This window comes from Lytechinus pictus, chromosome 3 (genome assembly GCF_037042905.1).
Source record: "Lytechinus pictus isolate F3 Inbred chromosome 3, Lp3.0, whole genome shotgun sequence".
Taxonomy (NCBI): domain Eukaryota; kingdom Metazoa; phylum Echinodermata; class Echinoidea; order Temnopleuroida; family Toxopneustidae; genus Lytechinus; species Lytechinus pictus.
In genome coordinates this window covers 23,559,122-23,579,959 of record NC_087247.1, presented here as the reverse complement: position 1 = coordinate 23,579,959, position 20,838 = coordinate 23,559,122, and the positions used below count along the sequence as shown (strand labels likewise).

General features: G+C 35.8%; 1 protein-coding gene across 2 annotated transcripts; it reads right to left on the bottom strand.

The window, feature by feature from the left end:
• Positions 1-359: 359 nt before the first annotated feature.
• LOC129255770 (sodium- and chloride-dependent taurine transporter-like) lies at positions 360-20,348 on the bottom strand. 2 transcript variants are annotated; one of them, XR_010292999.1, is made up of 12 exons: positions 20,192-20,348; positions 16,950-17,074; positions 16,353-16,485; positions 15,355-15,489; positions 14,632-14,735; positions 11,273-11,397; positions 10,662-10,774; positions 9,514-9,651; positions 8,161-8,263; positions 6,376-6,476; positions 5,104-5,460; positions 360-3,891 (listed from the first exon to the last, which is right to left on the bottom strand). XR_010292999.1 is itself a non-coding variant. In XM_054894099.2 (12 exons), exons 2-12 carry the CDS (start codon positions 17,009-17,011, stop codon positions 3,939-3,941), a joined length of 1,266 nt encoding a protein of 421 aa, XP_054750074.2. In that variant the 5' UTR covers positions 17,012-17,074; positions 20,192-20,348; the 3' UTR covers positions 360-3,938. The 2 variants fall into 2 exon arrangements, 1 of the variants encoding a protein (XP_054750074.2); XM_054894099.2 differs by having other exon boundaries at positions 360-4,022; positions 5,293-5,460.
• Between the last annotated feature and the right edge of the window lie 490 nt (positions 20,349-20,838).

The window sequence follows — 20,838 nt, the reverse complement described above, 5'->3', positions numbered from 1 at the left end:
GGTCTACTGACTGATGCGAAGTCGCTTTGAAAGACTGATAATCTCATAGCGGTCGGTGAAACGTTGCAACCACACCCTCTTTACTTTCCAATTTCACGGGTTTTCAACAATGCCCATAATTATAAAGATAATACTCTTGCTAAGAAGCCGCGTCATGTAAGTTATGTCACAAATCTTTAAGCTGATTATTACTAATGAATCCCAATAAAATTTGGGTTCAAAATACTATTTCCCCGGCGTTGGAGCCGTCTGTGTAAATACGAAAATTGTACTCTGTAAATTTTCGGTCCGTTCCATGCCCGATTCCGGCATGCTTCAGAAGTGGTTCATAAGAAAAATAAGAGGCAAAATTAACGAACTGTTTTGTATTATTCTTGACATTTTAATTGTAAAACTTACCCACATAAACACGTATACTATATTTAAGATGAAAAATCCCTGATGGGAAGACCGTGGATAGAACAGCTTCACACACTGTGCCCTCCAAAGTGTGTGAACAGCTATAGTGTGAACCACAAAGTGAATTAAGCTTCACATTGTTCATTATGAATATTTTCGCAGAGTCTACCATCATGTGAACACAATGTGAACACCCATAATGTATAGATGTGTTCATATGGTGTGATGTCAAATAATGAAGCTGTTTAAACATTTTAAAGGGAATTCCAAACGTGGTCATAAAATGTCGTGTGGGAAAGGAGAAAATAAGTTTACCAGTATGGTGAAAGTTTGAAAGAAATCGGACAAGCAATAAGAAAGTTATGACTGATTTAAAATTGAGAACCCCAAACTTTGGTTAAATTTCAATTGGGTAAGTAAATTATGACAAGTGAGAAGGACAACTTTCTCATAGGCCGTACGTAATTATAAAGGATTTGTGGTTTTTTCTTAAGTACTTATTCCCCTGGGGCAGTAATCCAAATAATGCTTTATATCTTCATGAAAGAAAAATATAATTTGAAATAAAAATTTTGAAAAAAAAACAGTTTATATCACCATGACATCACAAATGCGACCAATTTGAAGTCTTTATGGGTATAGCGATTGCCAATTTTTACAACTTTTAACAATTCAGAACTTTCTCATATAGTTTGTCCGATTTTATCAAAACTTTCACCCATAATTTGTCTGATTTACTTCTTCCGATAAACTATTTATTTGGGTTGGATTCCCCTTAAAGAGTATATATCATATCTTCACATAGACCACTATGTGCATACATTGTAAATACCCACACTGTAAACTGTAAAGTGACCACAGCCCGGGACCACAGAGTGAAATCATCTTCATACTGGGATCCTACTGCCACTGTTTTTTTCCTGCAAAAATGATTAAATGATTTCCAAAACTAAATATGGGTTCGATAATATACCAATTCCGACAAACACTTAACAAAAAAAAAACCTTTTAAGACTATATTTCTACATCATCACCACCACCGTTCGCTTCATATTTATAACAGCCTCTCGCATGCTCAACTACACATGGCTGAGAAACTTCAGCATGATTACACTGCAAAAACACCGGTGTTAATTTGATACCAACCTGGTATCTATATCGGTCCACACCAGAGAGGTGTTGAAACACCACCGGTTTGGCATTAGGCTAACACCAATTTGGCATTTTTAACACCAATTAGTGTCAAACCATATCGGTTTGATTTCTTAACTGGTGTTGTTTCAACATTTCTCTGGTGTGGACTGATATAGATACCAGGCCGGTGTTGAATTAACACCGGCTTTTTTGCAGTGTACGGTGGACATATACACCTTAGCTGAAGAAACTTCAGCATGATTAGTGGACATATACACATTATCTGAAGGTTTCTTCCCTTCATTTTTCTGCTTTTAACTAAACATGTTAAAATTGGCCCAATGTTGGGGTGAACTTTCACTACATTCAAACTATAAGAATTTTCTTTTAAGTTGAGTCTATACCAAGTCAAGAATCACCAACATTCAACAAAACGTTTTCGTATAAAAGGTAGAAAAATTGCAGCAATCAAATGAAATTACACACTCTAAACAATCTCCTAAATTCTAAATAAATAAAATTCTTAGAAATTCCCTTTTACTCTATAATAGAGCAAATGCAGAAAATACTACTAAAACAAAATTCATCGTTACGATTAAATTGAGATGTTAAATTTGATAAACATAAACAAAATGATACCTGAATTATTTTTTTCAACTGCCTGAAGGTACATGGTAATATAATATTTTTAGTCCATGATTAATTCACCATTAATTTTTTTAATATTTTGTTATCAGTTTTAGTTTTTCAACGGATATGACTGACTTTGTACATTTAGAAATACCTATATAATTACATTTATACCGCATGTATAGTTAGTTTCTAAGTGCTTTACATTGCATTTATTACCCGGTCATCGGATCATGGCATTCGCTCACACAATATATGCACTTTCTCATATCCGTTGAAATGCTGAAATCGAAAACAAAATTTTAAAAAGTACTTTCTCCACTCCCTGGGGAGCATTCCAATAAGAGTTCAAAAACTCAGTTAATAAGCATACTACATAATTATACAGGCTTTACAGCCTACCGCCGGGCACACATTTAACAGCTGGGTGGAGAGTGGCAAAAGTGTGAATTGACGCCTTGCTAGAGGACGCTAGACCGCGGTGGGGTTCGAACACACGACCCTCTGATTGCAAGGCGAGCGTCCGAACCGCTCACATCACGACGCTTCCAATAGTACCATAACACGATTAACACGAAATTCCATGAAATATCGTCCTTAATTCATTTCTACGTTAATTGTAAGTCTACGCAATATTTTCAGAGAACGGAGAAACTGAAAATTTATCCTTTGAAATCTCATATAGACAGAGGTAGGCGAGCCATTGATGTCTAAAATTCTCTTCAAAATTTACGAACTGAACTCATGTTATGAATTTCAGTTTGATTTATATATGATTTACACTACAACTACATATTTCAGAATTATGAAGATAAAGGAAGAAGACCAAATAGGGAAAAACCTGAGATTATAAGATTACATAGAGTGTAATATTGCTTTGAATGGCTGTATCGATTTTTATATGACACACCTCTTCATTGTGCTCATGTTGCCATGATTTAATTTGTATACGTATTCCGTACAAAATTACAACTAAGAGACATTCATAAATTTATTACAAAAAGAGCATTAACCCTGTAGTCTTTAGAATAAGAAAGAATTGCAAACCATAACCATAGGAGGGTCATAAATAGCAGTAATATATGCAATACATCGTCAATATGTAGCAGTAATATAAAACAAAATATATTCATAGTATTACAATACAATTTTTGCCGAAACAGTCTCATTTTCTCCTCTCTTTGCGGCGCAAACAGGCATGATATTCACCCTCAGTACAAAAAGGAACAAAATCTGACAAATAGCTGCCAGCAGCGATAGAAAGCCTCAAAAGCCACGACTTGATATAGTTGAAGTGGTCAAACTCCCAAGGAGCATTTGCATAGTAGATACTTTTCAAATTATTTAAAAGGTAAGTCTGCATGATAATTCTTATCTAACAAGTAAACCATACAGCTCATAAATGTTTAACACAAATAAACAAAGTATATAAAATAAATTCGCCCGCTAAAAGAAATCCTTCAATATCTGAAATCCGACAGGATTCTGAAAACAAAAAAATTAATTAAGATTTAAATTTGAATAATATGTCTGTAAGCAAATTGAAAAAGCAAAGAAGAAAGCACCAGCGGCTTGAGAGACTGACTACTCTTTAAAAAAAATAGCTATTTAGTACCAACTCGGAGGGATGTTTCTTCTTTAACTTATTATAATGGTAATGATAATAATAATATGAAACATTTAACTTTTTTTTCAGAATCCTTTCCGTACGTCTATATACGGACTTCACTTGGGACTTGCATTGCCTTTTGTCTTTATAAATGACTTGGATCATGTCAATATTTTTCCATTTCATGGGCCTCAGTGTAGTAATCCTCAGTCTGTGGTGTTATTGACGGTTCTATCAAAAATTTTATTCTCTGAAAAGGAGAACAAAAAGACATCAAAGAAGGAAATAATATAACGGATATCAAACAAAACTAGGGAGAAGCAGAAAACATTACTTGCAAAATGCAAATACAAGTAAAAAAATCATTTTATATTTTGGCAAGGTTTATCTGACGACATTTCAGTTGTTTGTGTTATATAACGGAATTTCCCGTTGTGGCCGCCCACGAATAATAGCCTGATCAAGATACAGAGATGATTAGCTTTAATGCTAAATCTTTTCTATTTCTTTTTAGCAGGGATGCACAACAACGTAATTCGTGTTTATGACTATTGTCATGATTTTCCTCTTTATTCATAATTCCAAATACTGGAACATTTTCGGGAAATGGTATTTAAATCATTTATAGTTGCACTGCCCTCACTACCCGTTACTAGAGGGCAAATACCATTCAAATCCGAGAAGAAATAAAAACCGTTGGTGCAAGAGCCAGAAAAGGGATTCAGTGTGTATAAAACATGGTGTTAAGATCATGTGCTGTACATGTAATCTGTAAACTGATAAAGTTATGGAGCAAAACAAAAAGTTTTTTGTGTTAAATATAAGGACTAAAAAAATCTTATTAAATGATGATATGGATCCACATCAAATGATTGGCGGAAATCTATCTGGTGATCAGAGTTTGCTGCTGACTGGTAATAATGTCTAGTTCAATATTGATCGGTTATGGTTTTGAGATCAGGATGGTTTGTCACATAATTAGGATCCAGTCCACAATGACATTATTATCTTATAAAACAAAAATAATCATTTCGCTTGGGTATTAGAATAATTACACACAGTCTCTAACATTGGAACAGTCCACACCCCCTCGGCTGTACCCCAAGTGTTAAAACTGTTCCAAAAGTACATTTTTTTTGTAATCCCTCGTTATTCCTGTGATGATGTCTATTATTTACACGAAGACCAAATTTACAGAGCGTCGTAGAAAAAAAATGAAACCAAAGATTGTCATGACTTATCACCAATTAACAATGATTAAAATTAATAGATATTAATGCACCATTGTGAAGCTAAGATAATTTTTTCCCATTGTTGTTTATACTTCACACATGTGAGAGTAAAAGAGAAAATTTTAAAGAGGGTACAAAAAAGTGATTTCGAGAAAGATAATTTGTACCCTTAAAATGAAACCTCAAACAGGCAATATATCCAAAGATTGTTTAAAGCAATGCTCTTTGACAAAGACTTATCCTTGGTTTTTTTTCTAGGACGCATCCTGCTCTGCCTACTTCACTTACCTCTAAGAAAGTACCATCAGCTGTAAATATCTGATAGACCATAACAATCGGAATACACACCATAGAAGAGAGAGCCATAAAGAAGCCTATAGCTTCAGCATATATTGGATACTCGTACTTATCATACGTCATGGGACCCCAAGTCACTATGCTGAAGATCCAGATAACCTGTTCATTCAGAAAAGTCGAAATAAAATTTTTAATTAACATTCTCTTTCTTGAATAAAATGAAAATTACAATTATAAGCATATTTATATGCTTTTTATGCAAAAAATAAAAAGGAACGAAGAAAGAAGAGAAAATACTATACATAATTATGTACTCCTGACGTTTCAAAAGGCCTAAAAATTTACTTTCGTTGTAAAATTATAATGATTTTTATGATAATTAACCTTAACTATCATTATTTTATCCTGCAAAACAAAATAATGCTGATGATAATGCGATTGCCAAAGTTTTTATTATTCACTCGAATTTTCGACGGTCCTCCATCTTCTTCAGGAGTTTACAATGTGGTATCAGATCAATCAGAGAGTGCATCCCCAGACTGATGTCTGACGATGTCTCACACATCTGTCGGGGATGCGCTCTCTGTCAGGCATCTGTCTGAGGATGCACTCTCTGATTGATCTGATACCACATTGTAAACTCCTGAAGAAGACGGAGGACCGTTGAAAATTTGAGTGAATAATACAAACTTTATTGACAATCAAATCATTATCAACAGCATTATTTTGTTACATTACTGAAGCCAATACGTGAAGCATAATATATAATATATATATATTTATATAAATATATATATATATATATAGAGAGAGAGAGAGAGAGAGAGAGAGAGAGCTATATATGCTATTCATACACATAAATGTATCAGTTATATATATATATATATACATGTATGCATCATTACCTGATGAAGCCCTATGGGCAAAAATTTAATTACATTTCTTTTTCTCCTCGATGGTTTCATTCACCTTGTATGTTGTTTTAAATATACATAAAATCTATATAGAGAGAGAAAAAGAGAGAGAGAGGGGGGGGGGGGAGAGACGATTAGAAGAGTAGAAATATGTACATACCACTGACATAATGGGGAGGGTTATCATCCAACAGAACTTGAACCATGGAATCGGTCGATAACCGATCATATCGACAAGGTTGTCATAAAATCGATTGGCACCTGTAAGGTTACAAGAATAATGATAATAATAATAACGATAATAATAATAATATGATAATAATAATAATAACAAACAAACAAATCAGACCCAAACCCAAATCCATATAAATGGAAAGTAGAAATGGTTTTGCTCAAAGATGGGAAAGAATATTATTTCCCAAAAGATTGTGCAGTAAAGTTATCAAGACAAAATTGTGGAATCATATTGAAACAAGAGCACATAATGGTAAGAAATCATATTTTTTCTTCTAAATTCGGAATGGTTTAGAGGTTGGTTGTATGTACTTGACGTTCTTTGGGGAAAACATGTCAAAATATGTTGTTGTTTTTACTTATTCGTAATTACTATCTATTTATTTCCATTATAATATAAAATCATTACACAATTTTTATCTGATAGCACAACTGAGCACAACGTGTACATACATAGATTAACATTTTGTTTCGTTGACAATAATTCATAATACACTATGTAAAAGAGAACTCCTGAAACATTTTTATCAACCAATTCAGTGGGTCAAGTGATTTATTTTTGTCATATAGGCCTATAGTCTACATGGAGAAATACTCAAATCTGACAGCGGATAACTATTACCAGGCAATTATTTGTTATGTCATTAATGTAAAGGTTCAATAACAGTGATTTAAACTGACAATATGTGAAAGCTACTACATCAAGATTCGGTATCAATTAACTGTATCAGAACTTCTAACTTGGTATTCTATCCAATCTCCCAAATATAAGTAACAATAATTTGATTTCAGATGAACATTTAACACTAGCTAAAAGGGGATAAGAGTATGATGGGGTGACCATAATTTGCGCACATTCAAAAAATTATCATGAAGCTGATTTTCAATCAAAAATATCTCACAGTTCACAGAAAATTCATTAAAATCATGAATACCAAACGGAAGGCAAGATCCTAAAGTTAAGTTCGCTTGACGGAGTTATAAAGTAGGTCAAAGGTTTCGCTTTTTCAAAATTCCATGGCGATCGACGAGTGCGCGCTCGGCTAAAAAGGAGTCATAAAAAAGTGTGACCTCAGTTTCCGCACAAATGTTTTGCAAAGCGTTAGATAAGAAATCAAACAGAAAAAAGTAAGATACTAGCAATTGTATCAGATGGATGTTAGATTGCCATAAATTCGGTTGGTATAGCATTTTAGTTTACTTATTTTGGAGACCTCTGCTTGCAAACTGGCGATTTCTTGATGCTTGTCGAGAAGTTCGGATTTTCTTGGAGCGGATGCAGAAGGTAACAAAATTTGCCGATATTTTGCCAATATTTTCACAAATTGAGACCTTACCTTTAAGAAAATTATCATACTGTGTAATTTGGGGTCGCTCTTTCTGTTGGTGATATCAGTTGTTTTTTAAGATAGTATTATTGAGATATTCGACCGTGCGCAATATTATGTAACGCGCGAATTCAGGTCACACCATCATACATACTTGGAAACTTATTTATAAATGAAACCAACAAAACTATTACGTATCTACATCCACGCTCGCCATCGAGCAGGGATGATGCTTGTTATATTATAGAATGGTTAGTCCCCTCCCTACGATGTGTTTTGTATAAAATAAGGGTTGTATTTGACTGAAAATACGATTTCGTTATACAAAGAGGTAAAACGGTTACGTTATTTACAAACAGTGGATCAAGTATAATCTTGCTCACCATAAACCCAGCTTACTGCTATTCCTTCAAAGAAAGCAATCCAGAGTAGAGCGATGCCACTCACCGCGTAAGTATCAAAGATTTGAAAGACATACATCCCGCCCTGTTCAATTGTAAGGGGGTAGAAGAAAAGACAATTAACCGAATAAGGTTGAAATACTGTTTAATAGAAAGACGGACGAATCCAAAATAACATTTGGCCAGTCGAAAACCAATTATTTATCCAATGCAGATTCTATTTTGATGTAGTGAAACCATATTTATGAGTTCATTCCTGACTTTGCCAAGATAGACAACCGATATCGAAAGCCCGTTTCACGCAAAAACTTTGGTAACTTTCATAGAATGGTGGGTAGTATTTGACACCGTTGATGGCACACACAAAAGCGAAACTGAATAAGTGTTAAACGACACTTTCTTGTGAGTTATTTTCTCCCTCCCTGATATTTCTTAAGAATGCCGTATACTTATAACCATACCTTTGTAGCTCAACTAGTAGTTTTGAGAATACAACGGTGTCAAAATACTATTTTCGGCCTCTCAATACACCCAATGGGCAACTTTTGAATTCACTCGCTCTATATAGTTCTCTGAAAGAACATCCAAAAGATGGCATTCACCCATTAGACATGACACTCCTGTCTGTCGTTCACTTGGTTTGTCTTAGTTTGCATATCTATATCAAAATCTGCGCTTTATTCATCAATTACACCCTTTCTTGCATCTGATTTGCCAGTGAAATTCAGCGAGAAGACGCATAGCGAAACACTCCCCAGGAGTCTCAATCATGCTTTGTTTCTGCCTTCTGTCAGTTATTGGCAACCCGCATGGACAGCGATGTACCATCCGATTAACGGCTCATTACTTCCTCATGAAAGTCACGCGTGAGGTCATTTCAAATATGTATCCGTGTATAATATAGATCTAGGTCAATATCAGACGACCTATGTATGAACAGGATTAGCTCCCAAGTATGTGTTTTGCATGTCTTACAACCATTACCGATATGGTACATATTATTGATTGCAAGATAACCACATTGAATCAAGATATGTATGTAAATGTAGAACAGATATGGCGGTTACTGAAATACAATACACTATAAAATGACTGAGATAAGTTCTTCTGGTAGAAGTGCTGGTTTAAGATACTGATGATAAACGCACCGTAGATGGTTCCATGCCGTCTTTTATGACAGAACCTCTTTGCTTTAAATCACACAATAGTACATGTTTATGGAAGACGGATGAGGTTATTCTTTAAACGTAGTCGGAAACTTGGAAGAATAAATTTCTTGCCAAATATCATCGATTCAAGTTAAATTCATTTTAAATGACATCCACATCTCCATACCTCCATGACCATGATTAATCCTATGAGATAGGAAACGATGCAGACAGCGAGCACGAAGAGTTCACGACGATACCGACGACGCATCCACGTAGGGAACAGATCTCCTAGCGCAGTTACAAAACCTTCAACAGCAACAAACTGTGTCACAGATACACAGAGATATATCAGTGATCAAAGTATTTTCAATCATATTCTTTATTGCAATCATACCAAACACTAGTATCCCAAATCACAGCCGGATACAGCCGTATCCTAAGCCGTTATCATAATCAATGTAAAAAATAATTACTGTTATCATAATCATAATTATAATCAACCTATGATCAATGATTAATAGATAACTATTTGCAGTAAAGTATATTAGGAGAAAAAGAATGCTTAAAAAAACAGACAACTATATGTGGCAGATACACAGAAATATAACTGAATATTTTGATAATATAACAATGATCAATAAAATAATCAATGTAATCATAATAAATATATTTGCAACAAAATGCTGTAGGTGGAGAATTAAAATCCCACTAGTTGTAATTTTGATTAAACTTAACTGAATTACACCACTGAAAATATGAAAGGACGAAATAAAATGTAGGAAACACTTGTGTCTGTTGTACAGTACATTCACATCTTTCTTAGATGTAGAAAAAATGTTTTTTACTTGCATATGCCACCTCTCTCTCTCAAACGCACACACACATAATAGAGCATACAAGTACTCTATAGCCGTAACAAAAACATTCATAATCGCAGTCATAATTGTATTCATAATCAAAATCATAACCATTCTCATACCCAAGTATCACAGAAACGATCCCAATCACAGTCACGCCCATACATTATTTTCATAATCATAACAATAATCGTAATCATAACCATGATGGAATACACATTCACCAACATACTTACTCATTCAGCATAGTTGTATAGATTAAACAAATTCACAATTTTTCTAGTTTACCATAATTTAATACACAAAATTTTACGAAAATGAAAACATATCACGGTTCTGTTCTTAGGTAAGAAACCTAAAAAGAAATCCGGATGATTTTCCCTTTTCTTCCATAACACTCACAAAATCTCTCGCTCTCTCTTGCACCCCACATTTCCCTGCTGTAAAAAGAAGATATTTACACTATCATACTTACTTGACTATCTAATCCTACCATCAGTATCATGACAAAGAACAGAATAGCCCATAAAGGTGCAAGAGGCATCAATGCGACAGCGCGGGGGTAAGCTATAAAAGCTAGACCGGGACCTGTGTTTGACAGAGAAAGGAAGAGAGAAAGAGAGAGAAAGACAGAGAAGGGGGGGAGAGAAATGACTTGAAAGGGCAATTCTGCACGGACAAAACATTACATAATTATTACCTAACTCGAAGTAATGGCAATCACTTGCGCAGTCCGGAATAGCCCCCCAAAAATCAAATCAACGAAGTCGAACAATCAAGAATTCCAACAGTTTACTCAGTATTGGTAGAAATGTGCACCACAACATCATGAATGTCAGTATAAAGTTTATAAAATGAAAGAGAAAATAACATGTACAAAATATATATTTTTAAATCTGAGCTCAGTGATAAATAAGAACACAAAGAGACAAAGTTGCATAAGAAATATATTCTAAATATGATGATGATAAAAAATAAAATGATAATAATGAAATGATAAAACAATGACAATGATTAATAAAATTATTATATCATATCATAAATATTCATTGACAATGAAATAACAATAACAGTTTGATTAATAACCTTTAGACGCCACCTGGTCAATAGGAACACCCTGTTCATGAGACATGTATCCAAGAACTGAGAAGATTGCTATTCCGCCGTATAAACTCGTGAAGGAGTTTGCTCCAGCCAAAATCATACTGTCCCTGTGTAGAAAATGATGAATAGGGGGAAAAATGAGGAAAAAAATGAAATAACGAAAGAGATTAATTCTGCTTGAAAACAAGTTCCACTGCATGACTTTCAAGACTTGGCCATTTGCGAAAAAACTCAGTGGTACAAAACAAACATTAGAGAATTCTAGCAATTGCGACGGGGACGGACTCTACAACATTGAAAAATCTATTGAAAATGCCTGTCAAATCACAATGTACAGCAAAGAGGGCTTTGTCGAAAATTGGTGAATCGAGACAGCTGATCGTCTTAAAATTCGGACCGGACAAAAAATAGCCAAATTGTCGTTTGCCCAGAATCCAGGACGAAACTGTCTCTTGATTCACAGACTTTCGACAAAAAAAATACCTTATGTCATGGAGGCGTGTGGTATGTGGACGAGGCATATGAATAGAAAGTTTTCGCATTTACGACGGAGACACTCTCTACAACGCACCGATTCCTTTGAAAAATGCAATTGAAATCACAATGGAGACCTGAGAGGCTTTTGTCGAAAGTTAGTGAACTGGGACAACAGATTATCTGAAGATTTGCACCGGACGAACAATTGCAAATATGTTGTTGTCTAGAGTTAAGAGATTCCGATGCTGTCCCGGTCCATCAACTGTCGACGAAAGAGTCTCGGTAATTGTGATTTGACTTGTATTTACAAAGGAATTTGTGCGTTGTAGAGAGTGTCTCCGTAGTAAATGCGACAAATATCGGTACCGATTACCGACGTGAGACGGCCATGAGTCATGGTAGAGTTCCCCATTCTCATCAGTCACATTTTCTTTCGTCATCCCCAGGGGAGATCTACCTTTTATCAATAGGAGGGGGCGGAAAACTATTTTCATTCACATTTTATCGGCCGCTGCCGCCAAATTCTGATTTTTTTTCTCGTTTTTATTAAATGATTAGTCCTAACTAAATTTTAATTCTTAGAAACAATATAAGGTAATTCATTTGTTCTAAATATAAATTACCATAAGAACGCGAAGCACGCTTTTTTTTCTTAATATTTCATTTATTAAGATCTAAAACTAGACATTTTTTAGCAGCTTTTCATGAACTAGTTGCATATCAAACTAAAAAAATTATGCGAGCGCAAAGCGCGAGCTTAGATTTTTAATAAACTGACCTGCGAAAAAAACCTGTTGAAGACTGTATGTAGTGATCCATGAATAGAATACATATCTCACCAATCCAAAAATGCGTGCGCGATCTGAAAATGTTGACATTTCGACCTGAAAAATCGATTGTAACTATGAAGAGGATGAATATAATAAACATTTGATGCGAGCACGAAGCACGAGCTGAAATTTGTTATTTCCAACCAGAAAACTGGATTTTGTACGAATAATATGCGTATACATAAGCAATTGATGCGAGCGCGAGCTGAAACTTTAAACTAATTTGAAAAAGGGACATGCTAGAGACTCATGAATATAAAACATTTAATCAAACAAAGCGAGTGCGAAGCGCGAGCTGAAAAGCTTTGATATTCGACCTGAAAACTGGACTGGTTAAGTACGTTTTAAATAGAGAACACAGATAACAAGCTGAACTATTCTTTAGATTAAGAACTAAAAACAGGACATTCAAAGCAATGTAATCATGGAGATGGTGGAATAGAACTAATCAATCGTTGTGAGCGCGAAGCGTGAGCAGAAATTTGTTTATTATACAACCTGAAAATTTGACATTCTGAACACATTTTGCAATCATGAACACGATGAGTGTCCTATGATCCTATAATTTTTGTAATCGTGGAAATAAAGGGTATGAACGATGCGAGCGCGAAGAGCGAGCTTAAAATTTTTGATTTTGCAACCTGAAATTGGACATTCTAAATACTTTTTGTAATAATTAACATGATGGATATTCAACCAAACAAGTAATGCGAGTGCGAGCGAAAAAAATCGCAAGTTAACGACAAGAGTATGCAAATTGACAAGAATCAACAAAGATAATGGAACTCAAAGACCAAGCAAAAGCAAGGTACATGGTGCAGTGAGTTGGAATAGCCTTGCCAGTGACCCGACAGTTTGTCATATTCCCGACAGGCGTCAATCCAACAGCCCTGCGCTTGCATAACAGACAATTTATCATTTTTCAAACATCTCAGACTGAGACTCCGAATTTTCAAATACACCGACACACAGGTTTACCCTGAACAAAAGCTCGTCTACTTCGTCCCCTTCCCTTTCTCTGATTTTCTCCTTCCTTTTATTTTCATTTTTTTCTTTCTCTTCTCTCCCTTTTTCCTTTCCTCTTTCTCCCTTCTCCCCCCCCCCCCCGACGGCAGCGCAGATTTACCAACGATATCCAGAGTAGTGGGGGGGGGGGGGGGTTCGCACCCACATCCCTCCTTAGCGACGGCCCTGGATGGGGCACCCCTTTTCTCTTCTCGTATTCCTCCAGTGACAAGAACTTTGCTCTCGTCTTAACATGCTTAATATATCACATGTCATAGGGTAACAGTTAGGGTTCTATTAGAGTTTTTGGTTCACAATAATGTAAACATAAGGATAAAGTTTTATTTAATTTGGAGCTTAGATTTTAAGATTCGCAGATTTTCCATTGGAGCAATTGTCGCCGGAGCAAATGTCATGGTGATGGAAAAATGTCTCCATTCAAACTTACTTATACCTATTGAACCTTGATTAGTTGAAATAAGTATACGCTTTAGGGACTTTTACGGCTTCGCGGATCGCAACACTGATAATCCCAGTCGTCTTTTGGGCGGTTCCGTAAATGCACACTGCCATGAAATTATCAATGTTCAACCTCAGAATACCACGGATTCAGATGCAATCCGTGAACGTGTAAAAAAGCCCCTAGTGATTTATTTCCAATTCGTCCAATTGGCAACTCGTCTACTAACATTTGGTCTACCATCAGTTCGTCCACTATCCACATGGTCTAATTGCCAATTCGTCCACTCACCATTTCGTCTAATAATCAGTTGGTCCGATAGCCATTTAGTCCATATACCATTTGGTCTAATTGGACTAAGTGTCCATTGTGCAAAATGAATGAAAATGATATGGATATTAGACCAACTGGTTATGAGACGAAATGGTGATTAGACGAAGTGATGAATGGACCAAATGGATATTGGACTAAATGGTTAAGTGAAATGTTGATGGATGAAATGGTATTAGACTAAATGAAAGTAGACCATGTGGTGAGTGGGCGAGTTGACAGTAGCCGAATAATTGTACCTGTATACGTTGTGATGATACTTATTATAACTACCGAGCGATATACAAGCTCCTAAACCAACAGCATACGAGTAGAAAATCTGAGTTCCACTGTCCATCCATACCTAAATTCAAAACAATTATAAATGAAAAGTAAATAATGGGGACTATTTAATGATCTGTCACCGCTTTTACTGATGAATCGCTCTCAGTTAATTTATTGTAAATAAATTCAATAAAGTATATTTATTTGTCAGTGAAAATGGCTTACATATCATTTCATAAATTACTCCCGATCTCCAGAAGATACCAACTGACTCATTATTTAAAAATCATAAGACTGCCGTGGTGATATATTTTTAGAATTCATAATTAGTTTTTTTAAATGATTTACCTTTGCCCGGAAGATTTCAATGGTTGAAAGCCAGACTGCGTCTAATTTACTCAATCACTGTCGATGATATTTAGAAATAATCGAAGCAATATTCACATGGCAGATTCCTACAAAAATCAAATTTGAATTACGTAATATTTTCCCCTTTTTTTTTGTGAGGAGAAATGCTTAAGCATTCATCCGTTCAAAAGTTGAGCGATTAAGGCTCCACATCCGATCCGACCTGGTCAGAGCGGCATATGGGGGCCCTATGTCTGCGTGTGCAGGGTGGTCATTGTTGCAATATACCACAAGAATGCGATATCATATAAGTGACTCAAGTCTCTTAAATATTCTGAGCTCTTTCATACCTGGCCATCTGTAAGGCGCGATAGATCGGGCTTGACGTAAAACAAAAGGCCATCAGCAGCCCCGGGTAAAGTCACACCTCGTATAAGCAACACAGTCAGCATCACGTAAGGGAAAGTTGCAGTAAAATAGACAACCTATCAAAATACAATAAACATTAGATCGATTTTCGAATGCATATAATCGAAATTATACCATCCTATGCATACATTTACCCAAATTTGAAAGTAATCACTCAATCAGCTTTAAGCCACTGATTTTTTTGATTGTACAAAATCATAACAAATCATCTACCACTTCCACTTTGGGAAAATTCATCCAAAAGTCAGAATGTTATATATCATCTTTTTTCATTGCATCTACATGAAGTGAAAACGCAGTTGTAATAATGCTATGTGTGCAGGTTGGAAGTTTCTATTTCCTAAGCATTTTGTACTTATTTGCAATATTCCGACTTGGTTCATATATATATATATATATATATATATATATATATGGCAGGGTTGATCACCATTTTACCGAAACTGGTATTAAAAGAACGTGAAAGGCTGGAACAAAATTTTCATGCCCCTATATTTCTTTTTGCTTAAAAAATGAATATGAAAAACATAACGCCCCATCCTTTTTATGAAGTTCATTTATAGCCTAATTGCCTTTCGATTTGAAATTACGATATTTATTGAAAGCCTATTTTATTCTGAGTTCCCTGCAAAATATAAAGATTAGCTTTTCTGATTGGATTCTCAATGATCACTATGTGAGAAATGCCATGTAGCCAGACAGAACTTCTGTAGATCGACGATGGAAGTATACGATTTGGGTTTGGGGTATCAAATGTTCTATTCACAATTACCATGATTAAGTTGAACCTTTTTTTTTACCTTTTCATTAAGACAAGTTATTTTATGCAATACGAATATTGAGTAAAAAAATGTGTGGAATCAAATATATAAGACAATTTTTTTTAAGAAATAGCAAATATATGGGATATGATTGTCACCTTTCCTGTCCACTTGACTCCTTTCCAGATACAGAAATAACAGAGAATCCAAGCTACTAGAAGAGAGACAGCAAGATGCCAAACCACTGATCCCATCTCATCAAGACCAGGTGATAAATGAAGTACATTATGCCTATCCATATCACAAACAATGCAAAGTGTGTCATTTCATCTTGAACGGGAATGGGGAACAGGAGAGCATTCCATCTTTATGTCACAGACCAACGTTCGCTATTCTAATTTACCTTCAAAACGGGGACATTGAATTAAAGAATATTAGTATTAATGATAATAACAATCAGTGGGATACTTATTCTTCTTATACTACAACTACGACTACGACTACTACAACTACTGCTTATTCTTCTACTCCTTCTACTACTACTATACTACTGCTGCTGCTATTACTACATGTACTACTACTAATACTACTGATACCAATACTACTACTACTACTACTACTACTACTACTACTAATACTATACTATCACTTCTACTATTTATAACGCTACTACTATTAATATTAACACTACTGTATAAAAGTATGGTAATTTTTCTTGATATATATATATACTGCAAATCCGAAATTTTACTTACTCCCAGAATTCCTGGACTGGTGACGTCCTCTCAGCACATGTAAAATTTGTACCGACCACCATCTCTTCAAGTACAACCAGGCTGTCATTCGAGAAAACAGTCTCATTTACACAGGTAAAATTAGACTGAAAAAACAAGGATATGCAAATTTAGCAATCTTAAGGTTTCTAAACATTTGTTAGTATTATGAAAGGAAAAAAAAGCGTCCTGGTCTCATGGTTATGACACTCGTATTTTAATCTGAGGGACGTGTTTTCATACAGCAAGAGATTTACCGACACTGTGCTGCACTCGACCCTGGTGAGGTGAACGGGTAACCGGTAGGAAGAAATTCCTCGAATGCTCGATCGTCCGATCAAGGTAGCCGTGCTAAAGCCGGTGTCATGTTAAACAAGGCCCGCTGGGAGAACAGTTTTCTGAACTGAAGTGGCTACCCTGGGTAACATATGATGTTATTATTATTAAATCATTTGAAAACAGTCCTTGAGCTGGTATGAATACTTTTCTTTTTTGTAAAAGACCTCATCCGCCCATTATATAATGCCATCCTTTCTCTTCTGAGTGCCCTCTTCCACCCTTTTATAAACGTTCCTTTAAATCTTAGCGTCAATTTGTCTAAATTGTTGCATACGTTATGCTCTAAATTTCAATGAATCAATATTATATGTATAGATTATGTAGGGTAACTGTTACCATTTCCTTCCCCTTTTTCTATTTAATTTGATAATCAGTTCTGCTCTCAAACTGCGATACTTTAGTTCCCGATGATGGTTTGAAACAATGAAAATCGAAACGACTCGTATCACACTTATATTGAGGAACGTGTGGAACGCCTCTGGCAGTCTCACCTGCATTACGCGATTTGATATAGCAGCAGTGCTGACTTTGCGAACAGCTATTGAGTAATCATTCACAAAAGAAAACAGTCATATGATAATAAAATTTTATGTCCATTGACCCGAAATGGCATTTTAAAGTTATGATGACAAATCTACAAATACCCCAACATTACCAAAGTTTGTTGACCCTAAATGACCTTTGACCTTGGTCATAGGACCTGAAAATTGCACATGATTTTCAGGGATACTTGATTGCTCGTAAATCCAAGTTTCATGAACTAGATCCATAACATTTCAAAGTTATGATGACAATTGGACAAATACCCCCAACATGGCCAAAGTTCATTGACTCTAAGTGACCTCTGACCTTGGCCATGTGGCCTGAAACTCGGACAGGATGTTTAGTAATACTTGATTACCCTTATGTCCAAGTTTCATTAACTAGGTCCATATACTTTCTAAGTTATGACATTTCAAAAGCTTAACCTTGGTTAAGATTTCGATATTGATTCCCCCAACATGGTCTAAGTTCATTGACCCCAAATGACCTTTGACCGTGGTCATGTGACCTGAGACTCAGGCAAGATATTCAGTAATACTTGATTACCCTCATGTCCGAGTTTTATGAACTAGGTTCATATTTTCTAAGTTATGATGACATTTTAAAAACCAACCTTGGTTAAGATTTCAACGTTGTTGACGACGCCGCCGCCCCCGTCGCCGACAGAAAAGCGGCGCGCCGCCTAGTCTCGCTCTGCTATGCAGGCGAGACATTAATGAAAATTACAAACATTACAATGATGTAACTCATGTCTGTATCTATTTGAATTAAAGATTATACGATACAACCCCTGTAATACATCAGCACATTTCCTCTTTCCAAAACTCTACCCCTCCCTCCTTCCTGGCCCTGTAAACGATTATTTTAACCGGGTGTGCTGATTTGACAAGGAAAAGAAAAATGATTTCACTACTATATGAAGGTTATTTTTGGTCCAGAGAAATTTTACAAGCAAAAAAAGTTTCACTACTAAAGGTATTGTCACACATACTACATACAGTATACCACAATTCAAGGGGGCGCTGGCTATGGAAAATAGCATACGCACCACCCCCATCAGGGCCAAGCCTCCCTACCTTCCAGAGGCGTCGATCCTGGGGGCAGGGGCGATCGCTTCACCAATGAAAATATTGGGGGGGGGGCAAACATATCGTTTTGCCCCCCCCCCCCAATAATTCCGCATGTGCAAAAATAAAATAAGATTGTAATGTTACACAAAAATCAGCAAGCAACTCGTTCTTTATTTAAAATCGTGCTCAAAATGTCCGCTTTTCAGATTGGAATATAAAAATTTTCAGCTCGCACTTCGCGCTCGCATCATTTCTTACATAGCAAAACCCGATACTTTTCATGATTAAATAGGTAAATAGAATGTCCCTTTTTTCAGTTCTAAACCTTAAAAGAACTCCCGCTTCGATTTGCAACAATCTTTTGTTGGATATATATCTTGTTCTTTATTAAAAACGTCCATTAAACTGTCAATTTTTTCAGATCGAAATATCAAAATTTTCAGCTTGTGCTTCGCGCTCGCATCAATTGCTCTTTTAGATACCAATCTTAATCACTGGTACCAAAAATGCTTAGAATATCAAGCTTTCAGGTCAGAATTTAAGAAATTTCAGCTCGCTCTCGGCACTCGCATTATCTGTGTAGTGAGATACATGTATGTATCCTCCTCATGAGTTACTACAAACAGTCCTAAACAGGTACCCTTTTCCTGTTTTCAGGTCAGTATATTAAAATATATCATATAGGCCTGTGTGTGTGTGGGTGAGTTTGTTCGTTTTGTGTGATCGAGCGCCTTTGGAACGTTGATTCATGATTTTGCCCCCCCCCCCATATGAAAAATGGATCGACGCCCCTGCTCCCTTCTTATCACACTTCCTTTTTTCCATTGCTGGCTCTCGTAATACAATATTATAAAAACCCAGCGGGGGAAAACTACTGTTCAGACACAAAATAAGCGTTAATTGAATAGTTTACTTGGTACACGGAAGAACGCAGGTGATTGTGGTGCTTAATTACCACGTCACCTGGTGTTAACTCTACAAAAAGATGGCTCCAGCTACTATATAAAATATGCAATTTTTTATTTGTGGTCTGGTCTCCCTATTTCTTTAAGAAAATAATGATGTTGTTAAGTAAAATATTGGATTCGGGACGAATAATCAGTGGGGCTAATTTTTTTTAAGAGTAAGAGGGGCAAAAAGTGTCAAATCAAAAAAGGGCGAGACCAGCTGGTTATCTGCACCAAATGGAACAAGGTTTCTTGTTTGTTCCCAATCACTGTGGTGTCATAAACAACCTACAGTTGATACTGATACATGATCACTGATACTTACTTCATAATCTACGCAAAACTCCGTATTCCAACTATTGCCACAGTGTACCCATGGTAATTCACTGGTGAAAGAACTGACAAGATAATACAGCGCCCATGCGAGGATAATGATGTAGTATATATTGCACCACCAAGCGATGATGCAAGATGAAATACCGATTCCTGCGATTGAAACAAAAATAAAGATAATCAAGAGAGTTTGATATTTTATATAATCGTTCCAAGTTCTTAAAGTGCTTGTTCAGACATCTTCCCTCCCGCAGGCAAAACAGAATGTATTTCAGCCATTGTGCGAAGAAAAAAATATAATAAGGTTTTTTTTTTACTTCGTACACTTCGTCAAACTTGTTGTTTGTGTCTAATGACTATCAGTCAAAATGTATGTTTAAACAGATCATGATTTTTTGTACCTCACTTAGTTTCGCGAGATAAAACGAAAACAAGTGGAGCTAGCGCCTCTGACAGTCTCGCCTGCCGCCTGCATTACGAAATCCAATACAGCAGCAGTTCTGACTCTGAAAATGACTATATTTAATTATTCACAAAAAGCTTCATTCATATGATAATGAAATAATATGTCCATTGACCCTAAATGACATTTGACCTTGATCTCGTGACCTTGTGCAAGGTGATCAGTGATACTTGATT